General features: G+C 41.5%; 1 protein-coding gene across 1 annotated transcript in view; it reads left to right on the top strand.

Annotated features, from left to right (window-relative positions):
• Positions 1 to 207: 207 nt before the first annotated feature.
• The window catches only part of LOC111587515 (WD repeat-containing protein 49), a 39,503-nt gene continuing 17,539 nt past the window's right edge, over positions 208 to 22,171 (top strand). Inside the window, exons 1-12 of the mRNA XM_035942565.2 lie at positions 208 to 1,311; positions 2,685 to 2,780; positions 5,331 to 5,639; positions 9,121 to 9,294; positions 9,831 to 9,914; positions 10,039 to 10,131; positions 10,299 to 10,470; positions 14,049 to 14,216; positions 15,387 to 15,535; positions 16,216 to 16,449; positions 17,122 to 17,286; positions 20,412 to 20,527. Coding sequence (XP_035798458.2) covers positions 2,700 to 2,780; positions 5,331 to 5,639; positions 9,121 to 9,294; positions 9,831 to 9,914; positions 10,039 to 10,131; positions 10,299 to 10,470; positions 14,049 to 14,216; positions 15,387 to 15,535; positions 16,216 to 16,449; positions 17,122 to 17,286; positions 20,412 to 20,527 — 1,745 coding nt within the window. The 5' untranslated portion in view covers positions 208 to 1,311; positions 2,685 to 2,699. The remainder of the gene's footprint in view (positions 1,312 to 2,684; positions 2,781 to 5,330; positions 5,640 to 9,120; positions 9,295 to 9,830; positions 9,915 to 10,038; positions 10,132 to 10,298; positions 10,471 to 14,048; positions 14,217 to 15,386; positions 15,536 to 16,215; positions 16,450 to 17,121; positions 17,287 to 20,411; positions 20,528 to 22,171) is intronic.

Below are 22,171 nucleotides of genomic sequence, written 5' to 3'. Positions count from 1 at the left end.
AGGAGTCATGAAGAGTGCAAACACTTTTCTTGCTATTGCAAATTAAAGAATTCTGACATGTGAGAAAGATTTTCCAAAGTGGGTCTCTCTCTTCACATTGGCATTGTTGTATGAAAGTGCTTCATTTCCGCTCAGTTGCCCTTGCATTCTCTTTTCTTCGACTGCACCTCTTTCCTCCCAGCGCTAAGATCCGTACCAATTTTTCCCCCATTCCAGCAACTTCATTCTTCTCCCTGTATAATAGTGGATTTTCCATGGTGGATTTGTGGTGGGCTATTTTGGGTGCTGTACTGGCTCCTACATGCATCGCTGTAATCCAATTGTGCTTTATTATTGAAATTGCTGAGACCTAATTTTCCGATCCTGTCACTGTTGACGAGCGCCGTAATCAGCTAATTCAAGTTATTCCAGACCATTAAGTCACACACAGGGATTGGTCATGGTCATCGAAGCAGCAGGGAGGAAGGACGACGATAACATCTATGTTGGACGTATAGTTTTTGTGTGCATTCATGCTTGCAGTCATGCTGGCGATCTATGTGTTTGAGTTCAGCAAAGCCCTGAGAGACTTTTGTTCTCTTTTGTTGTGTATATCCAGGAGTGACCCACAGCATGTCCTCTCAGAGGCATTTGATTGGCGCTGTAAAGCTCTTATAGTGTGTATTTTATCTGCTCAGATTCACAGATATGTTATTTTGTTGTTTGTTTTAATGCGGGAGCACTTTTATGAGTGGCAGTAGAATACTAATGTGCTTGTGAATTGTGTTGCTCTTGCTATGAGCCAGTTGTGTAGGGGGAGTTATTGTATCTCACACAGATTGTGTTCTTATCTGTGAATAGAAATAACACACACACATTGTGGTACATACAAACAATAGAGCTTGGACTCACAAACACAACCCTTTTTGACTACGTGGTTGCCAGGAAACTTAGCCCGAGTCTTTAAGAGTGAAGGATAATAAAAGAAAAGGACTGTGTGTGAGTGTGTGTGGGGCCTCTGCTACTGTCTAGGCTACTGGGGGCAGTTAGTTAACTCTCAGTGGGTGTGATGTGCTGCAGCCAGGACTGTTAACGTTGATTGCCTCTCAGACTGGCTTAGACAAACGTCGACACAAAGCTCGGGCTGGAATCGGCTGAGTCTCCTACGGACGAGACCCAGCCAAGGCCGAGACAAACCAACCAGAGGCTGAGGATTTGTTTGAAATGTCATACATTTAAGAATGGTGTTTCAACACCTCAGAGCAGGGGGACTGTGGGACAGTTTACTGTGGACACCCATTGTGGACTGAGAGGATAAAATTGGCCGTCTTGGTAAGTTTGAATTTGTTATTAAGTGAGAAGCTGTGTTCAGCTCTACTTTTTGGACTTTAATGATTAAAAAGCAGCTTGATTGAAGTACGTATGTACACTTCCAGACCAAGAGCCTGTCTTTATGTAGTTACAGCCTGGAGCTAAGATGTCTTTTTGGACAGTTTGACTGCAGCTCTAATAAAACCCAGATACAAACACTGCAGTGACAGTTCAGAGAGAATTGACTGGACCTGAAGTGACCATCTAGGAAGAAGGGAGGCAATCCTCTGTTGCTTTTTGAAAGGAGTTGAACATTGTGGAGAAGTTTTACCTCTATCCCACTAGAAATATGGACAGTGCATCTGCTAAAAATATGCGCTGCTTTCTTCTTAGGACTTTATGGAGCTGTTCCTCTGTAGTCACATACAAAACTGATGCCAGCAGCTTGCTACAAAACCAGTCAGAATGTGGTTGATTAAAAGTTATCACGCTCGTAAACAAAACATGAACAAACTGTCCCTAGAGAACCACCATTCTTTTCATTTATTACAGTAGCATAAACACATCTGTTGCCGTCTACTACTTGTCACAAGTTTTAAATAAAAGGTGGCTCAACTATCATATCAAGATCACACTGCACTTAATCACAGTTGTAAAAAGAAGATAATAGCTGCAGCAAAGCATTGATTTTTGCTTTCATTACACACCCTGTCATCTAAATCTCAGTTCAGTTTGATGCCACATCCGATGAATTTGTCACATAAACACTTATGTCAGGCTAAAAATGAAATTCAGACTGTTTGCTGTCCTCTGCTGCCCTTTGTAGTGTTTAGTGGAGTGTGAAAAAGAAACTTCGTCATCTGACATATCTCTCTCAGACCCGAAGTGTCCTTTTAATTCCATCCACAGGGTAATTTAACAAATCCCACCTTTTCTTCATACAATTAATTGCGGTTGAAACCTGTCTGACTTCATTTTATGTCACACTGACTGACATAAACCAGACTTGACATGCTTTGGCAACCTGCCCCCTTCTTCAACCATTTCTGAGACATAATTTGAAGACCTATTCTCCCACCTTAGAAAACCTTCGAGCTGGGATGGAATTTCTGTTGAAAATGAAAGACCTCTGCACACTATTCAATGCAGACATGTTTGGATAGAGTAAAAAGAGTCAACAAAGATGTGCTATGTGATTATGATGACGTGAGAGCCCACTGTGAAATAGATATAGAGGGTTTCTAAGGGATTACTAGAGCTGGGAACATCTTGTTTCGCCATGTCACACCTAGAAACGCGGGCAAGCTGTTATTTGACTGAGTCTTCTGCACAAACCTGCACATATACACTTTACCTTTCTGACCTCGCCTGGTATATTCGTGATTGACTGACAGGTCTGAGCTGTAACCATGGGAACGAGGATGGAAGTTGCACAGCTTGAAAGCAGGATGAACACTGAGGACTATGGAAAGTTGCAGAAGCTTTTCCTTGTAAGTCTTTGATGTTTTTTTTTTTGTCAGTTTATTTTAAGCCTCACATTATCCAAGTCCCTTACAGGTGGCAGCGAGACCCCGATGATCCTCTCAGCAGCCCTCACCGCTCTTTTCAGTGCCCTCCAGTCAGAGGCACTGCTGCCAAGTCCAAGGAGAGACGATGCTGGTTAGCATGCTCTCTATGGTTCCTTTGTACAAAGTGGTGAGGACTGATGTGCTCAGATCGGCTCTCTTTAGCCTTTGCAGGAAGATCAGATGCTGATGAGCCTTCTTGGCGACGGAGGAGGTGTGCAGAGACCAGGTGACTCCCAGGAATTTGGTGTGCTGCACTATTTCTATTGCAATGTCCACAATGTAAACCGGAGTGTGCACTGGGTGTTTCTTCCTGAAGTCAATTACCAGTTCGTTGTTTTTTTTCCACATTCAGAATCAAATTGCTCTCGCTGCACCATTCCACAAAGGACTTCACCTGCTCTCTAGTCCTCTTCCTCATCACTTCGAATGAGACCCACCACTGTTGTGTAATCCGCATACTTTATGATGTGGTTTGTGCTGAACTTTGCACAACAGTCGTGAGTCATTTGAGTGACGAGGAGGGGACTTAGAACGCACCCCTGTGAAGAACCTGTGCTCAGTGAGATGGTGTCAGACTTCTTGTTTCCTCAATGTACGTACTGAGGCCTGTCTGTTCAGAAGTCCAATATCCAGTTCTGCTGGGGAGTGCTCAGTCCCAGCAGGCCAAGTTTACTTACCAGATGCTGAGGGATGATGGTGTTAAAACAGCATCTGGACCAGAGCGTCCTTGTTCTCCAGAACTTCCAGGGTCAGGTGAAGTGCAATGGATGTGGCATCCTCTGTGGAGCGGTTAGGACGGTAGGCAAATTGGAGTGGGTCAAGTGAGATGGTAGGACAGAGGTGATGTGATCCTTGATCAGCCTTTCAAAACATTTCATTATGATGGGTGTTACGGCTACAAGGTGATAGTCATTCATGGTTGTGACTGTGGGTTTTATTGGAACTGCAATGATTGCTGAGGTTTTGTAGCATGATGGCACAACAGTTTGACACAGGGACGTCTTGAATATATCCATGAGGACGTGTCAGTTCTTCCGCACATCCTTTGTGTACACAGACTGGTATCTGGTCTGGGCCTGCAGCTTTCCTGGGATTGATTCTCCTCAGAGCCCAGAGGACATCAGCTGGGTCCAGAAACAACGCCTACTTTCAGGATGAGGGGTGACCTTCACTGCTGATGTGTCATTCAGTGCTTTGAATCATCCAAAATAATTATTTACTTTGTTCAGGAAGTTGGAGCTGTCATCAGTCTATTTTGTAGTCAGTAAAAATTCATTTCCCTGCCACAGTCTCCTGGTGTCTCTTTGGTCCTGAAAGCGATTCTGTATTTACTGTCCATGGGCCCTTCTGGGCAATCCGATTGCTTTATTCAAGCTGGCTCTTGCTGTTCTGAGGTCAGCTGTGTCTCTGGATTTAAATGCAGTGTCTCTCACTTTCAGAAAGGCTCGCACCTCAGCAGTCATCCATGGTTTCTCATTTGCCATGACAGTGATGGTTCTGGTGGTGCAAACATCGTCCATGCATTTATTTATGTAGCCCGACACAGCCACTGCACATTCATCAATGTCTGTCCTCTGGTCCGTGGTAGCTGCCTCACTAAACACAGACCAGTCACTGCAGTCAAAGCAGCCCTGCAGTGCTGTCATGGCTCGCTCTGGCCAAACTCACCAGTTTTGAGGATGATTTTGTTCTGGCAGGCAGAGGTTTATATGCTGGGGTTAGCATAACAGAGATGCGATCTGATGTGCTGAGATAGGGGTGAGAGGCTGCTTTGAATGCTCCTTTGATGTTAATGTAGACATGATCCAGTGTGTTTGCTCCTTGAGTTGCAAAATCCACATGTTGGTAAAAGCAGGGTAGGACTTTCTTCATGTTTGCCTGGTTAAAATCCCCAGCAGCAATGAATACTCCCTCTGGGTAAATGGTTTGCAGATCGTTTATGTAGTGGCAGTGTGTGTCCATGGCTACTTTGGTGTCTGCGTCCAGGGGAATGTAGACCACCATAATGAAAATGAAATGTCTGGTACCGGACGTCCTTTAGGTCCTATGGGTTGCAGGGTGGGACTTGTGGATCAGGCTTGTTTTGGCACAGATGCTCAATCAAAAAGGAACTTGGGGATTTTGGAGACCAGGTAATCACCTTGGGCTCCTGGTCGTGTTTCTTGAGCAGTCACTGAGCTGTTTTTGAAGTGTTGCAAGTCTTCTTGTCTTGGTGGAGGAGGCCCCTTCTGTTAGGGAGTGTTGTTGCCATGGATGGGTTAGCATCCACACAAATGCCAGGACCCAAGGCTTCCAGTCAGAACATTGTAACAAGATGATCAGTGTCATTCAGTTCACCTTTTAGTGGTTTTAATGTTGTGTTAATCGGTTCATGTCTTTTATTTATGCTACATAGAACCAGACTAAAAAGGCCGTGTTGACCTGTCTGCTGACATTGTGCAATTCCTCATAATCCTGTTGATCTTGATGCAGGACTCCTCAGGTGTATCTCACTCCTTGTCCAGAGTCGAATTCATTGATCTGGCTTGGTCAACAGTCGGCCATGGGTCCAAGGAGGAATATGGCCTCCTATTCGACAGTGTGGTTGTCGCTCAGGAGCACCGCGGCCTGCTTCTGGACATCGACGCCGTGAAGGAAGAAGGACGTGTCGACTGGGGAGGGCTGTGCTCCTTTCTTCTGCAGGAGCTTTCTGATAAAGTTAAGAACACCAGACCCCTACGAGCACCTTGCTGGAAGTCACCTCGCACCTTAACCTCTCCACATCGAGACCCTGTTCAAAAGGTAAAAGGTCACAGACCTCTTAGACTTATGAGAAGAAGGGTTTGTTATGAGGGTCTGAACATGTTGCCTCTGTTTTAAACATATGGCCTATTGCTGTCTGTTATCTGAAAAACATTTTGACTTTGAGTGACTGAAGAATCCAGAACTCTGCTGACTGGATGGAACTCCACATTATTAAACATTGCGAGGAAACGTTCAAAAGTATAAGGGTCTTGCTCATCAAAATGGCACACCTCTTTTGAGATAAATGGCTCTGGATTCCTTTAACATCTATCAATTAATATGTAAATGAAGCAGCCGGTATAAAGTGCCTACGGCTGTGGATAAAGTGAAGCCTCAAAACTTTAATCTTTCAATCCTGAGGATGTCAAAATGTTGTGTCAGTTGTTTTCCAAATTGCTGGAAGGTTTTGACCCTTTTAGCTTAGATCAGTTTTACAGAGACAGACTATTGTCAGCCAGACAACTACCTTCTGTCCGTTACTCTGTCAGTAGAGTGTGAAATCTTACACAACTTTAGTTTCTTGGTCTCTGCAGCAAGCAGCAACTGTTTTCACCAAATTAAAGAAACCAATAGACTATTTGCAGGCTACCTTCACAATCCCAAGTGATGAGCAGGTGAACATTGAAGCAATGTGTCTGGCAGCACAAGCCACAGATCCACTGTTTGTCAATTTTTTTTTTGTGAAAAGTTTTAGCTTCGGTTGCAAATAGGTTGCATAAAGACAACAATTTCTTGAGTACCAGCTGTGTTTCAAGACAGAATAATGTGTTTATTAGTTTTTCATCAAAAATCTGAAAAAGTTCAAAGTTATACCTATAAAACAAATGAATAGCACTTTTTTGACTAGATCAGAAGTGTTAAGATCTTCCAAGTGACACTAAAATACAACAATTTCACAATAAATGTTCTGCAAAAGTTCACGCAGGAGACCTAAACAGTTAATAACAGCTCTGGCTTCCCCTTGCTTGCAAGATGTCTGCCAATCTATAAGGCACACTCTTCACTAATGTGTGTAACATTGCATTGGGGAGATTGGCCCATTCTTACTGTAAAAACTGGCAAAGTTCACAAAGATTAGCTGGCTTTGAGTTTCTGGCAGCAACTGCACACCCAAGAGCATCCTACAAATCTCGATGGGGTTGTGTCAGGGGAGCATGCCAAATGGAGCAAAACACCAATTTCCCTCTGGTTAAGAAAATCCTGCACAGTTTGTGCTCTGTGTGGAGGGACATTATCATCTGGATACCTAAAGGTCTCTCTGAATGTGTGCATGGCAACAGTTGATGTCTCGGTGTATCACGATACACAGCATTAGTTACATTGGCCCCAAAAGTTCACTGAAGAAAAGAGAGGAACCATACATGTACAGATCTGCCTCCACTGGTGAGTCTTGGCTGTACACAATCCTCATTGAGTCTTTCATCCTGTCTCGGCCGTCAGTTCTGTAAAGCAGACAACAACTCCTCTCCAAACAGGAAATGTCGCCAGGGATCTACAGTTAGAGCTCGGTACTGTCTGGCCCACTGGAGGAGCTTCCACTTGTCTGGCAGTCAGACATGGCTTCCTGATTGGTCTTCTGGCATTCAGGCCTCTTTCATCATTCTCCTGTTGACTGTTTCGCGACTAAATTTCAGCATTCTTGCTTCAAAGAGGCAGCAGCTAATGCCTCATAATCGCTAGTGCCTCATAACCATTCAACTGAAAAGAAAACCATCTATTATGAATTTTATCTACACATTGAATAATTACTCTATAATCTTATAATACAAACTTGTGTGTTATGCTCACTAAAATGGTGCTTTACAACAAATCCTCCACGTTTACAAGCTGCAACCAACATTTTGACCAAGAGTGTGTTTCTGTCAGGACTTGGTGAAGACCAAACAAAGAAGGAATATTGGATTTGTCACGTAACAAGCATGGCACCAAATTAATGCTAAATAGGCAACTAATTTATTATGTGTATAGACCATGATATCTTTAAAAAGTGACACTGTCATTTTTGATGTTTTTAGCTCATTCTTTTTGCCACTTAAAGGCCAAAAAGTTAATAAATGCTGCTGTTACTGTTAATAAATAACTCACAAAACACATTGAACTTCCAGTATATCTTCTTCTGTATGAGTTTTTGGTAATATAGATACACTAATGAGCCATAACTTTATGACCACACCTGACAAATATGCTGTTAATGCCACCAAAACTGTTCCAGGGCACCAAAAGTAAGATTCTTCTCTAGATTTCAGAAAGTCTGGTACCAAAACTTTAGCAATATATCCCAAATACGGTCATTTGTCAGTAAGAGCCACTTGGAAAAGACATCTCTCAGCATTCCTCCTCAGACCACGATAAGTAGATACTCACTGTGACCATGAGCACCCCACAAGTCTTTCAGACATACTCCAACCTAGCTGTCTGCTCATAATGATTCAGTTCTTGTAAAGTTCCACAGGTCTCTACACTTGTCCTTTTCTCTCCCATCCAACATGATGACTGCTCAAAACAATTCTTCTAATGTTAAACGAGTTGCTTCAGTGGTCATAAGGTTTTGGCTTATTGGTAGACTGTTCCCATTAACAGAATATGAGAGCTTTACTATCTAAACTGGGATGAAACGATAGCATTTAACAATGACGGCTTTAGTGACACTTAAGTGGGACAGATTAGCTTGAAAAGTAGGCTCTTTGTCACAAAGACAGCCAAACAGGCAATTCAAACTGAATTGCAATTTATAGTATGTCAGTTTCAAGTGAAATCCATTTTTAAAATGCTTGTTAGATACTATGCACAGTAACCAGTAACTGACTTCCAAAAATGAGAGTGCTTCATTTGGTGAAACCGCTAGAAACACCTTCTACCAGTGACTCACCAGCTATATATCAATAAATAATTAGAATACTTAGCACTAAATACATGATGCACATTCCAAGAGATCATGCAAAGCCTTCAGCTGACTGTGGGAAAAAGCCAGTCTGCGGTAATTACATTGGTAGAATATCTAAACGCTGACCCTGAAGTATAAATAACCTTCCTTTCATTACAGATATCCTGTTTCTTTCTCTTAGAAACTTTAGCCTTTTTTCTTATCTCACCCAATAACTCCAGTAATTCATTAATCCTTTGTCGTTTTATTGGTTTCAGTGCAGAATCCAACCTGCTCCATTTTATTCACTTTCACCTAATAAGAGGAAGATCCAAGGAAGTTGTGTTCAATGGATTTATTCTAGTGTAGTTTTATGGTTATAGAGCAGCCAGCAAGAAAAGGAGATACAAGATAAGCTAAATATTTAAGTTTTATTTAAAAGCCATAGCCTCAGTTTTGCTAATTAACTGTGTCTTCCAATGTTGCAAACTACATTTCAGTATTAAAGCTGTTCTGAAGGCCATAAGTACAGAGTCCTTCTGTTAGTTTTGCCGGTCTGTGTATCTGTCTTGTGTCAAAAAAAATGCTGTTTCATAACATCCTCTGGTCTCCTAGGTGTTGTACCTGCAGAGTTCAGGTCAGTATGTGACTGTGAGTAGAGGAGGAACTGTGGGGCTGCGGGACGGAGAGGACATGTCCCTCGTGAACACACATCGACTGCAGAACAGCACCGTCGCACCCAAAGACCTCTGGGTCACTGACATGGTGCTGCTGCAAAATGTCCACAAGGTGAACTGATCACTTTATACAAGTTGCATAACTAGCACCTAATCAGCCCAGTTATTAATTATTAGTGCCGCAGCCGGCTATGTAGACATATTCTGGTTCCTGTAGCATAGATGAAAAAAATGTTTTTCATAGAAATGAATTTAAAAATGAATAATTGATGAGTAGTTTTGGTTATTGGAGCAGATATTGTAATGCACAGAGGTAAACAACTATTTCACTCAATTAATTATTGATCAGTGGCTTTGATTAATTGCATCGCAGACATGAAGCTGTGGCATGAAGTTCAGAAAATAAACATTCATTTTTTAGTAATAAGACCATCAATTATTGATTGTTATTTTTAATTAATGATTCTTTAATCTACAGAATTATGGGTGACATATATAATTGTGGTGAATAACTCACGTGAAGATTTTTTTCAGCTACACATTAATTATCAGAATGGGAAATAATTAAATCATTATTATGTCAGATAAATAAGCATTTTACTTGCATGCCTCTCTGTTTTCTAATATATTGTTTTTCCTTCACCTCAGATAGCCGTGTCTTTCACAAGTAAAGAGGTGTATTTTTATGACCTACTATCAAAGCAGGACTTCAGCTGCAAGTATAAACTCCAGGTAACAGCTATAGCCATAATCCTTCTCTGAAAAATGAAAGAACATAGTGTTTTCTATCATTATATTAGCCTCTACTGTTGCAGTCTGGATTTTGCACTGTATTATAATTTCTTTTCTTCTCCAGGGTTTGAAGTTTACTCCCTGGTGTCTGGACTACTGGGTGGATCCCTCTCAGCCTGACCATGCTGTCCTCACCATCGGAGACACTGGAGGACAGGTAATATACAGATAGAGGAAAGCAAAGGGTAAAGGATGAGAGACAAAGAGACAAGAGAAGAGAGGCAGAACACTCCATGGCTTTTATTATTTTACATTATCTGCATGTCTAGTCTGCTGGTCTAGTCCACAACTCTATATATAATATGTGTGTGCGTATTTTCCCAGGTCAGTGCTTTATATTTTACCTCCGCCCAGATCTCTCTGTTTGAGAGACTCAGTCTGAGGACAGACTCTGATTCGGCAGACATCATCTTATGGGATGATCTGGTCAAAGGCAAACATCGCTGCTGTTACACCGTGACACATCAAGCGCACGCACCTGCCTGGGTTAGAAAAGGTAGAAACGACACAAACACACCACACAAAGAGTCAACAGCATGGATATAAAACCCCCTTTCAGCCTTCCTTTGATGGTGGCTTTATTTTCTGCCGCAAATGAGTGTCTCTGTTGTAGCTTTGTCATTCTTTGTTTTTGTCATTCTTTATTGTCTTGTCTCTGTGCAAACTTCTCTGTTTACACATCTTCTATTTCATATTGTATGCAAATGAAGGAGGCAACAGAAGGAGCTGACACTAGTACACGTCTTCCAATATGATGGCCAGGAGCTAAACAATCAAGCTGCTCTGACTGCTTGAAAATTACTGGAGTTTCATGTTGGATAAGAGGAGCCCAAATCCTGCTGTTTGTCATTCCTGTGCATACCTGCATTCACCTGGAGCCTCGGGTCAAAAATAGCTTTCATTAGCAGAACAGAAACGAAAGCAGGAATACAAAATCGGCGGTTTGGATGACGGAGAGAGAACGCACTCTCTGGGCGTCAGGGCCAACTACGCACAGTTTCACCTTGACAGCTGGGATGAGAGCCACCAGCTTGCTTGCTCACTTCTTCAGTATCACTACAATAACAGCTTATGCAACACCAGGCAAATGCTTTGGGTGTGTCTCGGCCACTGATGCGCGCACACACGGTGACACACATGCAGCGACTCCTGAGTCACCCACTTCATAGCCAGACTTTTGACTATTGCCATAAAGTCACAGACTCGAGGTCTGGCCCGCTGAGATTCCCCACTTGAGCTCATCGGGGGTAACAAAGAGGCCGCTTAGTTTTATCTCAATTGCATCATTCAGATAGAGTCTCTCTGAAGAGTTATTGGGCTGTTTGATAATGATTCAGCAGAGGCAGTGCTCTGAGACCAACTTGGCTGAAAAAGAGGATCTGATAAAAGGGAAAAACAAGAATAAAGTACATATAAATAAGCACAACAAATGGGAAAACAAAAGGATAACAAAAAAAGCGAGGAAACAGAGGAGACAATGGCAAAACATTAAAAGCACATGAAATCTCCCCGCCTGTGTGCACATGCACGTCATGAGAGAGTGCATGTTAAGGCGTGTTGTGTGTGTGTGTGTGTGTGTGTGTGTGTGTGTGTGTGTGTGTGTGTGTGTGTGTGTGTGTGTGTGTGTGTGTGTGTGTGTGTGTGTGTGTGCGTGTGTGTGTGGTGTTTTCAGAGTGTGAGGAAGGAAAGGAGGGAGTATGTGTGAGTGTATATGTGTGTTTGCATACCTCTGGGGTGCTGGTGCTGTTCTTTTGAAGTTTCCCACCCTGCAGTATGAGTGGGCTGTGTACCATTAGACATGGCTGGTTATCCAGACCTCCAAACCTTCGGGCTCACGGGCCACCAGAGAGAGGAGGAGGAGGGAGGAGGGAGGCAAGAGGAGGTGGGGAAGGGGAGACTGTGGTGGAACAGAGAGGGAAATTGAGAGGAAATTAGGAGGAAATTGGGATGGACACAGACCCGTAAGGACAAGCAAGGAGAGGTGTAGAAAGTGTGTGGTTTTTGTGAGAGTGAATGGCGTCAACGTGTCCGCATAATGCTGAGGCTAAAGAAATGACAAAGAACGCCGAGGGTGAGCGTTGGCATGTAGGTGACATTAAATCTGCTTCGATTCATTAAACAAAAGAGGTTTGTTTGATGTAGATTTACAGTGACTCCTGCTCTTTCTATGAATGTGATATTAGCTGCAACACAAGCTAAAGAAGGCAGATATTATGTATCTGCATCACAAATAGTTTCATTTGCTGCATGATATGTATGTGTCAGTGAACGAAAGAAGGCCACATTAATCAATCATGAGCCGAGCAACACTCTCTGAAAATCCACTGGTCTTTTAATTCATGGACTGGAGAAAAGATGTGATGTATGAAGTGTAATCAGATGTAATTATTTGTCCAAGCAATGCATCTGATCTTTGACCTAAGACTGTCACATGCCATCTCACAACCGGCCCTTATTTGTGCCCTCTTTGAAAGCTAAACAGCTTGTAACAGAGACATGTGGCATCCAATTTAGCTTTTCTCAAAGTGTTAATTGAGATAGATGGCGATGCAAGATCCATTACATTTTCTGTATCACCAGTGAGCAAATCAAACCTAATTCTATGCTGCGCTGAGCGTCCGTGAATTGGTTTGGTTTTTGCTCAGCAGAGCTGCGGTCACTGCACATTTACCACAGCCGTTTCAGAAAGTGGATTTCCTTTCGAGTTGTTTTAGTGAGAGCGTTTTGGCATCAGCGGGAGAAATATGTAATTTGAAGAAATGAAATAAAACGAACCGTGTGTCATCATCAGAAATGTTGCAATGTTGTTTTACATTAAATTTGTTGAGGTTAAAGCTAATTTAGTTGCTCTACTAGCGGTTTGTGCTGCATTGTTGCATTACACAGAGGGACTGTTTGGAAGCCAACAGCCCTCACTTATGATTGTTTTCTTATTCCTTCTCTCAAATTGAGTTTGTTTCTCCATTCTATCAAGACAATTTCCCCAAGAAATGAAGGTTTTCCTGGATTGCCTCAAACCACATTACCACACAAAACAGATAATCACAAGTCAGTTGTAGTTCATTGTGAAATATAAACATTGTATTAGTTTGTGAAGTTCTGCAGTTTGATTTGTCCATCTGTGTTGCTGTCTCACGAGCAAAGCAGAGATCTACAACAAAAAAAGTTAATGTAGTTTTCCATTAAAGGTGCAATATGCAAGACATGGACATAAATATAGGATCAATATAGAAGCAAACAACTGTCTGCTATGCTGAGATGTAGCGGAGTGATGAAGTCACCCTATATGTATGCGTTGTAATCTGAGTTTTATTGTTGTTTTCCTTCTGCATGTGCATGTTAATTCATGTTAGTGCATGTGTATCTCTCTCTTTGAAACTACTGGCCCTCCCTCCGCTGATAAACAAACTTAGAGTGACGAAGTGTTTTATTTTATGTGATTTGCCTAATTTATGTACACCTATTTCATTTCGGTTCATTGCGGGAGACTTCACTGCTGTTTTGAGGCTCTTCAGCTGCTCCACACATAGGTGTCTGTTTCCACACACAGGTCGACTATTGGTCCATCCATGATTGGACCTGGTCCATTAATGGCTCTGCTCCAGTCTGACCAACTGAAACAGACACATATGGTGCGGAACAAACAGTAGGGAAGAGGAGAGATAGGCGAAATAAAGATGATGCGACTTGATAACAGCTAGCTAAAGCCATTCAGTATATTTTACAGGGCTAATGGTTGTAACTGGATAGTTTTTTATTGGGTCTTGTACACACACGCTCTGGTTATAAATGAAAGTGAAGGATTAGGGAAGGTGTGGCCGACATGCCAGTTAATTTTGGTCTGAGAAGCTGGTACTGTAGCAAATCCAGTGGTCCTGAGTTTTGTACACAAAACCTTTAATTGTTCATTTAATTGTGTGTATTTTTGCATTTTTCTCACCCAGTTTCAAATTGATCTCATGAGCAGGCTTGTTCTCTCTTAGTGTTACTGACTCTTCTGGATGTAGTAAAACTAATTGCAGTATTTCACACCTAATTTACTTTCACCATGTGACTGTTTCATGCTCCCTGCAGTGTGTTACCTGGGATCGCTCGAGGCCTTTGTGTCGTGCTGCACAGCAGCACAGAGCAGCATGGTGATTGGCTGGAGGGAAAAGGAAAGCAGGAGCATACGAGTCACTTCTTTCTTTACAGAGCGGGGCATCTGGGACATGGACCACCACTGTGGACTCAGTCTAATAGGTGGGGCAAATTGTATTCCTAGAGTTACAGTATGTTTTCAATACATATGAGGTAAGATTGAATAATATTTATTCAACTTCATCTTGTTATTTCCAGAGAGTTTTATTTATATAGCCCTAAACTGCAAGCTCAACAATAAATGGCACTATCGAACTTGAACTTGTCTTAACCTCTTGACACATTTTAACTCACTGTGGGCTCATTTTTCATTGCTGTAATATAAAGTCCTGCACCTCTATGGAAACAGAACAACTATGGCTACAAGTAGATATAACTCAGAAATGTCTTTTTTTGCAGTATAATACAGTTATTATGCCATAACTCACAAAAAAGAAAAAAAAATGAAGGTTGAATTTCTTAATGAGCTTCTTTTACAAAAATCCGGAAACACCAGTCCAGGAAAAACTGGTGACTCTTCATACTACAGACATTTTATGACTCACACTTTTAGTTCATTTCCCTACTTTGCTCCTATCTGTGTAAACACAGCCTGCAGTTCAACTCAGCTCACCTGAAAAGTCCTGTAATTTTTGTCACATGGATACAGTTTGCAGCTGAGTCACTAATGGCTTCATATACTGTATATGTACTGAGTAGCACAGGATGTTTTGTTTTTTAAAGAATGTGGTTAGTGCAAATGATTTTATTTTGTAGAATGTTTTAAATGAGACATATACATTTTGCTGAAATATCATGATTTTAAGCCTGTATTTGATTAAGTTTTCCTGAAGAAACAGCATGTCACAGGTTAACCCAAGGAAAAGTAAAAAATCTGACAATCATTTCCATTTCTCAAATTCCTGTCCCTAATAAATGGTGTAATTTTGGTGTTTCTTCAAAAGATAACATGCCTTTCAAACCTGCTGGCGGGTTCTGGGGTGCAGAAGGTTCAGCTGTCAACCTAACAAAAAGAAAAACTTGAATAGGACAAATGAATGCATATATTTTCCATATCTATGCACATTGTACATGGTTAAAAATAATTCTAAAAGTGTGAATGGGCTCACAGTTCTCAATCAGTCAAGCTAAAATTACCAACAATACTTAATCAAAACTGTCAAATGCCTCACTGAACACTGACTTGATAGCGGGGGGCTAAAACAGTGTGGTTTCCGGGGTTTAATTGTACTCAGTGCCTCCGCTAATTTGAGACACTCTGATTGGTTGTAGCCACAGCAGGTGTGGATCATCAGGTCTTGCTGTGGAACCCTTATGTGACCTCGGAGCCAGTGTGTGTGCTCAGTGGGCACATGAGCCCCGTCACCGCAGTTCACTTCATGCAGGCAAAGCAACAACTGCTCAGCTACTCCAAAGACAAGGTAGGAGCATGTGTCTGTGCACGCAGCAGTCTGCTACAACAGATAATGTGCAGATAAAGAGCGCCATAGTTGTACTATTAATTGTGATTCCTTGCTAGAATTACCATAAAGGAAGGAGGTGTGAGTGATTTGTAGCTTGCTTCACACTGCTGCCATTGTGAGCTGCTGTTTCTCAAAATAAAGTCTTCCTTTTTAACTCTTCTTCTTTCTGATGCAAAGAGGATGCTGGTGCTTGTGCGGCTTTTCCTCCCTCTGTTGTAGCGCTGTGCATGTTTGCCTTCTCTTTGGCTTTTCTGAAGAAAATGAATATTTTAGAAGTGATTTATGTTCCATCTGCCTTTTGCTCAAACACCATCTGCCACTGCAACAAACTCTGAAGGCTTTACCTCAGCCTCCTCTAGAAGAGTTCCTGTAGCAGCGGCAGTCATCTTGTTTTGTCCCATAAAGCAATATGGCGGAGTTCTTGTCAACTCATGCCTAAGTACTTCTAACGTGCAGCACAGAGACGGCTCAAGAAGCAGTTCTTCTCGGTAATGATGTATCTGTTTGGTAATACCAAATTATTGTGGCACTAATTGGATTTTAGCAGTGTTCATAGGGTTTTTTTTTTTCAGTGCATGTGGCTAATTATGCACTGACAAACATACACGTAAAAGCCCTTTCCTTCATCATCCGTCCAGGTGCTCTGTCTGTGGGACGTGTCCAGCCAACTATGCGTTCACCGTCTGGCTGGTGTCTTCCCAAAGACGCAGGAGGACACACACACTCTCCTTTACCTCCACGAGGAGCGCCAACACCTCCTGCTTTCCTTTAACAGCCTGCTTCTCCTGCTGGAGACAGCGAAGGAGGAGAAGAAGATCAGCAGCCATGAACACCCGGTTACCTGTGTGCTCTATAACAGTCTCTTCAGACAGGTATGCTTTTGAAACGGCACTCACTGTTTTTTTTCTAAGATTTTTTTTTTTTTGGCCTTTTATGGCTTTGTTTGATAGGTGCAGTGGAGATGGACAGGAAAGCAGCGAGATGAGTCGGGGGAAGACATGCAGCAAAGAGCCGTGAGCAGGAATCGAACCCGGGCCGCTGCGTCGGGGACCAGCCCCTGTACATGGGTCGCCCGCTTAACCTGTTGAGCTATTCAAGCGCCCACTCACTGTTTTTCTTGATCTTTTTCCAGCTTCTGATGATTTGTGCAGTTGTTGAGTTTTAAATTCCTACTTGACCTTAGAGGAGGGAGTTAGTAAAACAAGTGTGGATTTAGAAGCTCTCTGGATGACATACACACTTTCCCACACGAGTAAAGAATAGCTAATGCATCCATTATGAACATCTCATTTTAAAAAGTGCATCCGCTCTGCAATTTTTTTCGCTTTTGTTCCCACTTAACAGCGGTATTAGTTGCAAATTTTCCTCAGAGAAGGCTTAGCACTAGAAGAAATTGGAGGATGACGTGAAGCGTGGCGAGTGGTTTGGTTCTGTGGGAGTCATTGAAAAACACATCCGTACAATGTGACTTTCTCACAGCACGGATAGAGATCAAACTCTTGATGACTGATATCCTCCCTCACACACACTGTCTGTCTGTGCAGGTGGTCAGCAGCGACTCTGCCTCGTCTGTGATATGCTGGCAGGCCGACACAGGCCAAAAGGTCAAACAGTTCCACCGTTGTCATGGCAACGCGGAGATCTCCACCATAGCCCTGGATGGCACGCAGACCCGACTGTTTACTGCGGGCGCTGACGGAGAGGTCAAAGTAGGTGGATGGGCACAAACACACACACACACACACACACACACACACACACACACACACACACACACACACACACACACACACACACACACACACACACACACACATTTGCTTAGCTATGCATCTTACTAACTCAAATGCAAAAGCACAAGAAATGGCTATGACTTTTAAAAAGCATTCATGAAATTGACCAAATGAAACAAATGTGCAGCCAAAGCAACTCCCCTTTCTGTGGCAAAATGTGCAGAGGCTTTAACTACTTGACATCTGACACAAATGTACAAAACCATCTTTAATTTTCAATAGTTGTTGCTCTTAGGTGTCCAAAAATCCTCACCAGGTCACCAGTGTTCATTTCAACGGTGTTTTTGTCTGCATCTTGCCCTATGTTACAGGTGGGCTGTGACATATATGCTGCAAGACGATTTACAGTCGTCTTCTGGTATAGATTTAGTCATATGATCTAACTATGCCATTCAAATCAGTGGCTGTTAAAAGGGTTATGTTAGCAGTGTTTGTGGCAGTGAGCAGGATGGCTTAAATGATGAATTTTGAGGTATTTCATTTACTGGTCTAAAAATTCCATTGGCTTGGTTTTTTTTTTCCAGCTATCTTAATCATATTTTACAGAAACTTTTCAATATTGTGATACATACCATAGCACTGCAACTATCGATTATTTTTGTTGTTTGGGCTATAAAATGTCTGAAAATAGTATTTTCCTAAGAGCATGATGATGTCGTCTTTGGTCCACAAACAAAGCATTTTCAGTTCACTGTCGCAGAGGAGGTAAGACACAATAAAAAGTCTTTATAAATTACTCAAGACAGTTAATTAAGTACCAAGATTGTTAGTGATTCATTTAATTGTTGAGAGCAAATTGATTAATCATTGCAGCTCTGGCATATCAGTATAGAAAATCTATCAAATATATACAGCAACATTCCTTTTCTGTTGCACACCATACCATTAAAAACACATGGTATATATGTGCTTTGAGACAATTATAATAAAAATGTCTGTGCATCACTGAGATAGTGTGGCCTTGGCTTATTCTTTCAAATTTTTTGTTTATTATCAAACTTTTTTATCTAGCTCTTTCTGTACTCTTCATTTCTGTTTGTGCACTGCAAACATGTGTCTTCCATTAATTGTGTCTGAAATTTGCTCACCATTTCAAACCTGATGTTCTGTGACTATTTTGCCACAGTTTGAAGTGCTACTTAATGACTCCAAGCTTACTGCAGTTGCTTTCAACTGATAAATAAAATAATTAGGCATTTTGTAATTAATACAATCAACCACATCAGCTCTCTGACTCCATGAGTCCTTGTGAGGATGCAGCGATGTGCATCCTGTGCATGGTGTCAGATATATTCACTCTGCCATTGGAAACAACTGCTCACGTCACCCTAAGCAGAAGAAGGAGGCGCCCCTTGGGCCAATTAGCAACGAGATGCATCAGCTCTCTAATTTTCATCAACACTGAACCCGGTGTGTAGCAGTTAGGGCCATTCACAATCTCAAATTTGACCTTTTAATTACAGCGTCCCCATTGAGTCAATCAGTGTTTCTTTGTTAAATGCCACAAACACAAACTGCATCATCATGTGAAATTGGACCGACAATAGGTAATATTACCTGGATGTCAGGGAGAATTCATGTATTCTGGGATAGTAGCCTAACCGCTCAAACGAGGACCAAAGCCCATTCCCTGTTTACTACTATGCCATTGCTCCTTTCATCATTTCTTTTAAATGTAAATCAAACTAAAACATAGTTGTATTATTTTCATGAAAATTAATGAAATTATTCTGTAACTTTACGAAAGCTCACAAAAGGAAATAAATCAAACAAATACTTCTGCCTTTGACACTGTGGATAATAGGATTCTTACTGAACAGTGTGAAGGTAAAAAGGGAACTCTGCCTAAGTGGTAAATGATTTATCTGACAGATGGAAACTTCTCAGTTAACTTGGGCAATTTTTCTTTGACCACAGTTCTGCTGACTTGTGGTGTCCCTCAAGGCTCCATTTTGCGCCCCATCCTCTTTTCATTACATTTGCTACCCTTGGAATTCATTTATAAGAAACACAAGATTTGCTTTAGTTGTTTTTGCAGGCGATATTCAAATCGCCCACAAAAACTAAAACATAAAACACAATGTAGCCTTTGCTTTATCCTTTAGCAAATATTAAAATGTGAATAGATGTAAACTTTCCCAGTCTTACTGAAAAAAGGCTAACACTGGTATGTTTGATTGATCAGACCCTCTGGATGACCTGATCGATTAGATGCGAAAAACTCTGGAATAATCTTCAGCAGTTTCTTCAAATTTGACAGACAGATCAGCATAGTGATCAAGACTAACTTCTTTCAATTAGACTTTAAAGAAAGTTATCATCCTATTGCTGTCCCAAAAACTTTTTAAAAGTTCATGTCTTTGTCATTACTTGTATAATGTAGTTCCCTGGATGCTGGCACAAAACCGTCATCTCATCAATATGATTTTAAGATTTTATGGTTTGTTTTTTTTAAGTTTTAAATAGGTTGGCACCCCTTTTATTTGGCAGAGCTATGTCATTATACCCCAGTTAGGGCAAAGATCAATCATCCTGATGCACTTGGATGTTTCCGAGATCCAGGCACAAAAAGGATGTGATGAAGCCTTTGCAGGGGCTGGTCTTAATCTCTGGAATAGTTCACCTATTCATGTAAGACTTCAGAAACTTTTAAATCGCTGCTGGAGATCCAACTGTTCTTTTTGGTATTCAATTCAGTCCAACCTCGGCACCCTGACTCCATGTCTTAGTCTGTAACTTTTGATTCTTGTTATTTTATTGCCTTTTATTCTTATGTTATTGTCCTCTATTCACATTTGTCTTTGAGTCATTGTTTTTATTGTGTTTTATGGTTTGCTATTTTAGTTGTACAGCACTTTGGTTCAACTCTTGTTTTTATATCTAAATCAGTTTGACATTGACTTTGACTTTGGTAAATTTCCTGAGAAACATTAACATGACATGCTGAATAATTTTATCTGTTAGTATTTAGGTTTTCATGGAATTTAAACCCATTTGGCGTTGTGATGGAGCGTCTAAGTGTCATTTTGGCTGTCTTTCAGGTCTGGGACTTCAACGGCCGCTGCCTCCACAGAATGAACGCTGGGTTGGGTCGGGCCGTGGACATCTCACAGGTGTTGTTGCTGAAGAGGAGCATAGTGGTGATGGGCTGGGATAGGTATGATGTTTATGTGTATTTGACTGTCATTAGTGTTCATATTTTAAGCTTTAGGAGCGAGTCTTTCCTCTCAGACACAACATCAGTTAAATCTTGGTTTTAGGATTAAATTAGGTTTAGTTTAAGGTGAGGTCTAAGAGGATGCGTTATATCTGTGAGTATCCTTGCAGAGATAGAGGTACAAACATGCTTGTGCATCTGTGCTGTCCTGCTCTGTCTGCCTGCCAACAACTCGGAGCCAACCAGACATCTGGACCCTAACAAGTCAGAACGCTCCAGGGTGCTCACATGCGCTTTACTATCACTACCTCCTATTTGGGTGAGAGTGGGTGTGTGTTCTTTGTATACACCACATCACATCTGCTCTTCGTCGTCATCATCATCATTTCACACCCAATGAGCTGAACCCAGCAGTGTGCCATCATCAAGTTATACGACTCCCTCTCTTTCTGTCTGTCTCATCTCCACATACACCCCGCACACCAACACACACACACTTTCTTGCTCTCTGGGGTGTCACACTGGTAAAGAGAACATAGACGACAGATCAGCAGCAGTAAAAGAAAATAGTGTCGTTATGACTTTCATCACTCATATAATTTCCTGTTTCTTCACATCAACCTAGACCACAGTTTAATCCATATAGCGAGGTGTCGCATGGCATCTAATTCAAAGTCCCATTGCCTTCTGCTGCTCAAACGATCTCATGCAAGTTGAAAATATCCACATCCCACTGATAGACATACTTCTCAGTTTGAAACCATAGTGCATCATTATTTTCCTTCGCACAACAATGAAAGGAAAAAGTGCTGTGGTGACATAGAACAAAAGATTAAAGAAGTATAACTCATTGCAGGTGTGCTAAAAGCCCTCATGAGATGAATATTAAAGTGTTGCATATTCATGATATCCCCTGTAGCACTTAAAGGAACCGCCTCCGTGTTCATTACAAACACTGTTTTGATGCATCGCAGGTGTAAAGCAGAGCTTGAATCTGTTGCAGGGAAAACACTATGTTTGCAATAAATAATTAATTGTTCATTATTAAGTCCAGTTGAAACTCTACTGTTAGCAATTTGTCCCATTTAGGATATGCAATTTCTTTCTTTGGTTGGAAATCTGAAAGTCACTGGTCCAGATTTAAGTTGAAATGTTGATATATGCACATTGTAGTACCACTACTTCTGCTAGTGTTACTGCTACAGTATTGCATCTGCTATTACTATTACTGCTGCTGATATAACTATTGCTAATGTTATGACTATTATTACTAATACAGCTGCTGCAGTTACTAATTTACTTACTACTGCTACTTGAATATTGCTGCTACTGCTACCATTACTACTGTTGCTAACCTTACTACCACCGGTACTATTATTGCTGCCATAACTCATACTGTTGCTCATTACTGTTACGGATGTTAATGTTAATATTAGCACATATTAGTCATACTTGACTAAGCAAATCGACTGTGAACCATCTCGTCAAGATAAGTCAGTGGTGATTGACCACAGACTGTACATAAAAGATGAGCATAGCCTCAGGGTCTGAAAAGGGAAGCTAGGGCTGGGCAGTCATGGCTGAAACATTAATCACAATAATACTTTTTGTATCTATCAATAGTTGTTTATCATTTTTAAGGAT

This window comes from Amphiprion ocellaris, chromosome 7 (assembly GCF_022539595.1).
Source record: "Amphiprion ocellaris isolate individual 3 ecotype Okinawa chromosome 7, ASM2253959v1, whole genome shotgun sequence".
In the NCBI taxonomy this organism is placed as follows: Eukaryota; Metazoa; Chordata; class Actinopteri; family Pomacentridae; genus Amphiprion; species Amphiprion ocellaris.
The sequence above is the reverse complement of the archived record's forward strand: the minus strand, read 5'-3'. Positions and strand labels throughout refer to the sequence as shown.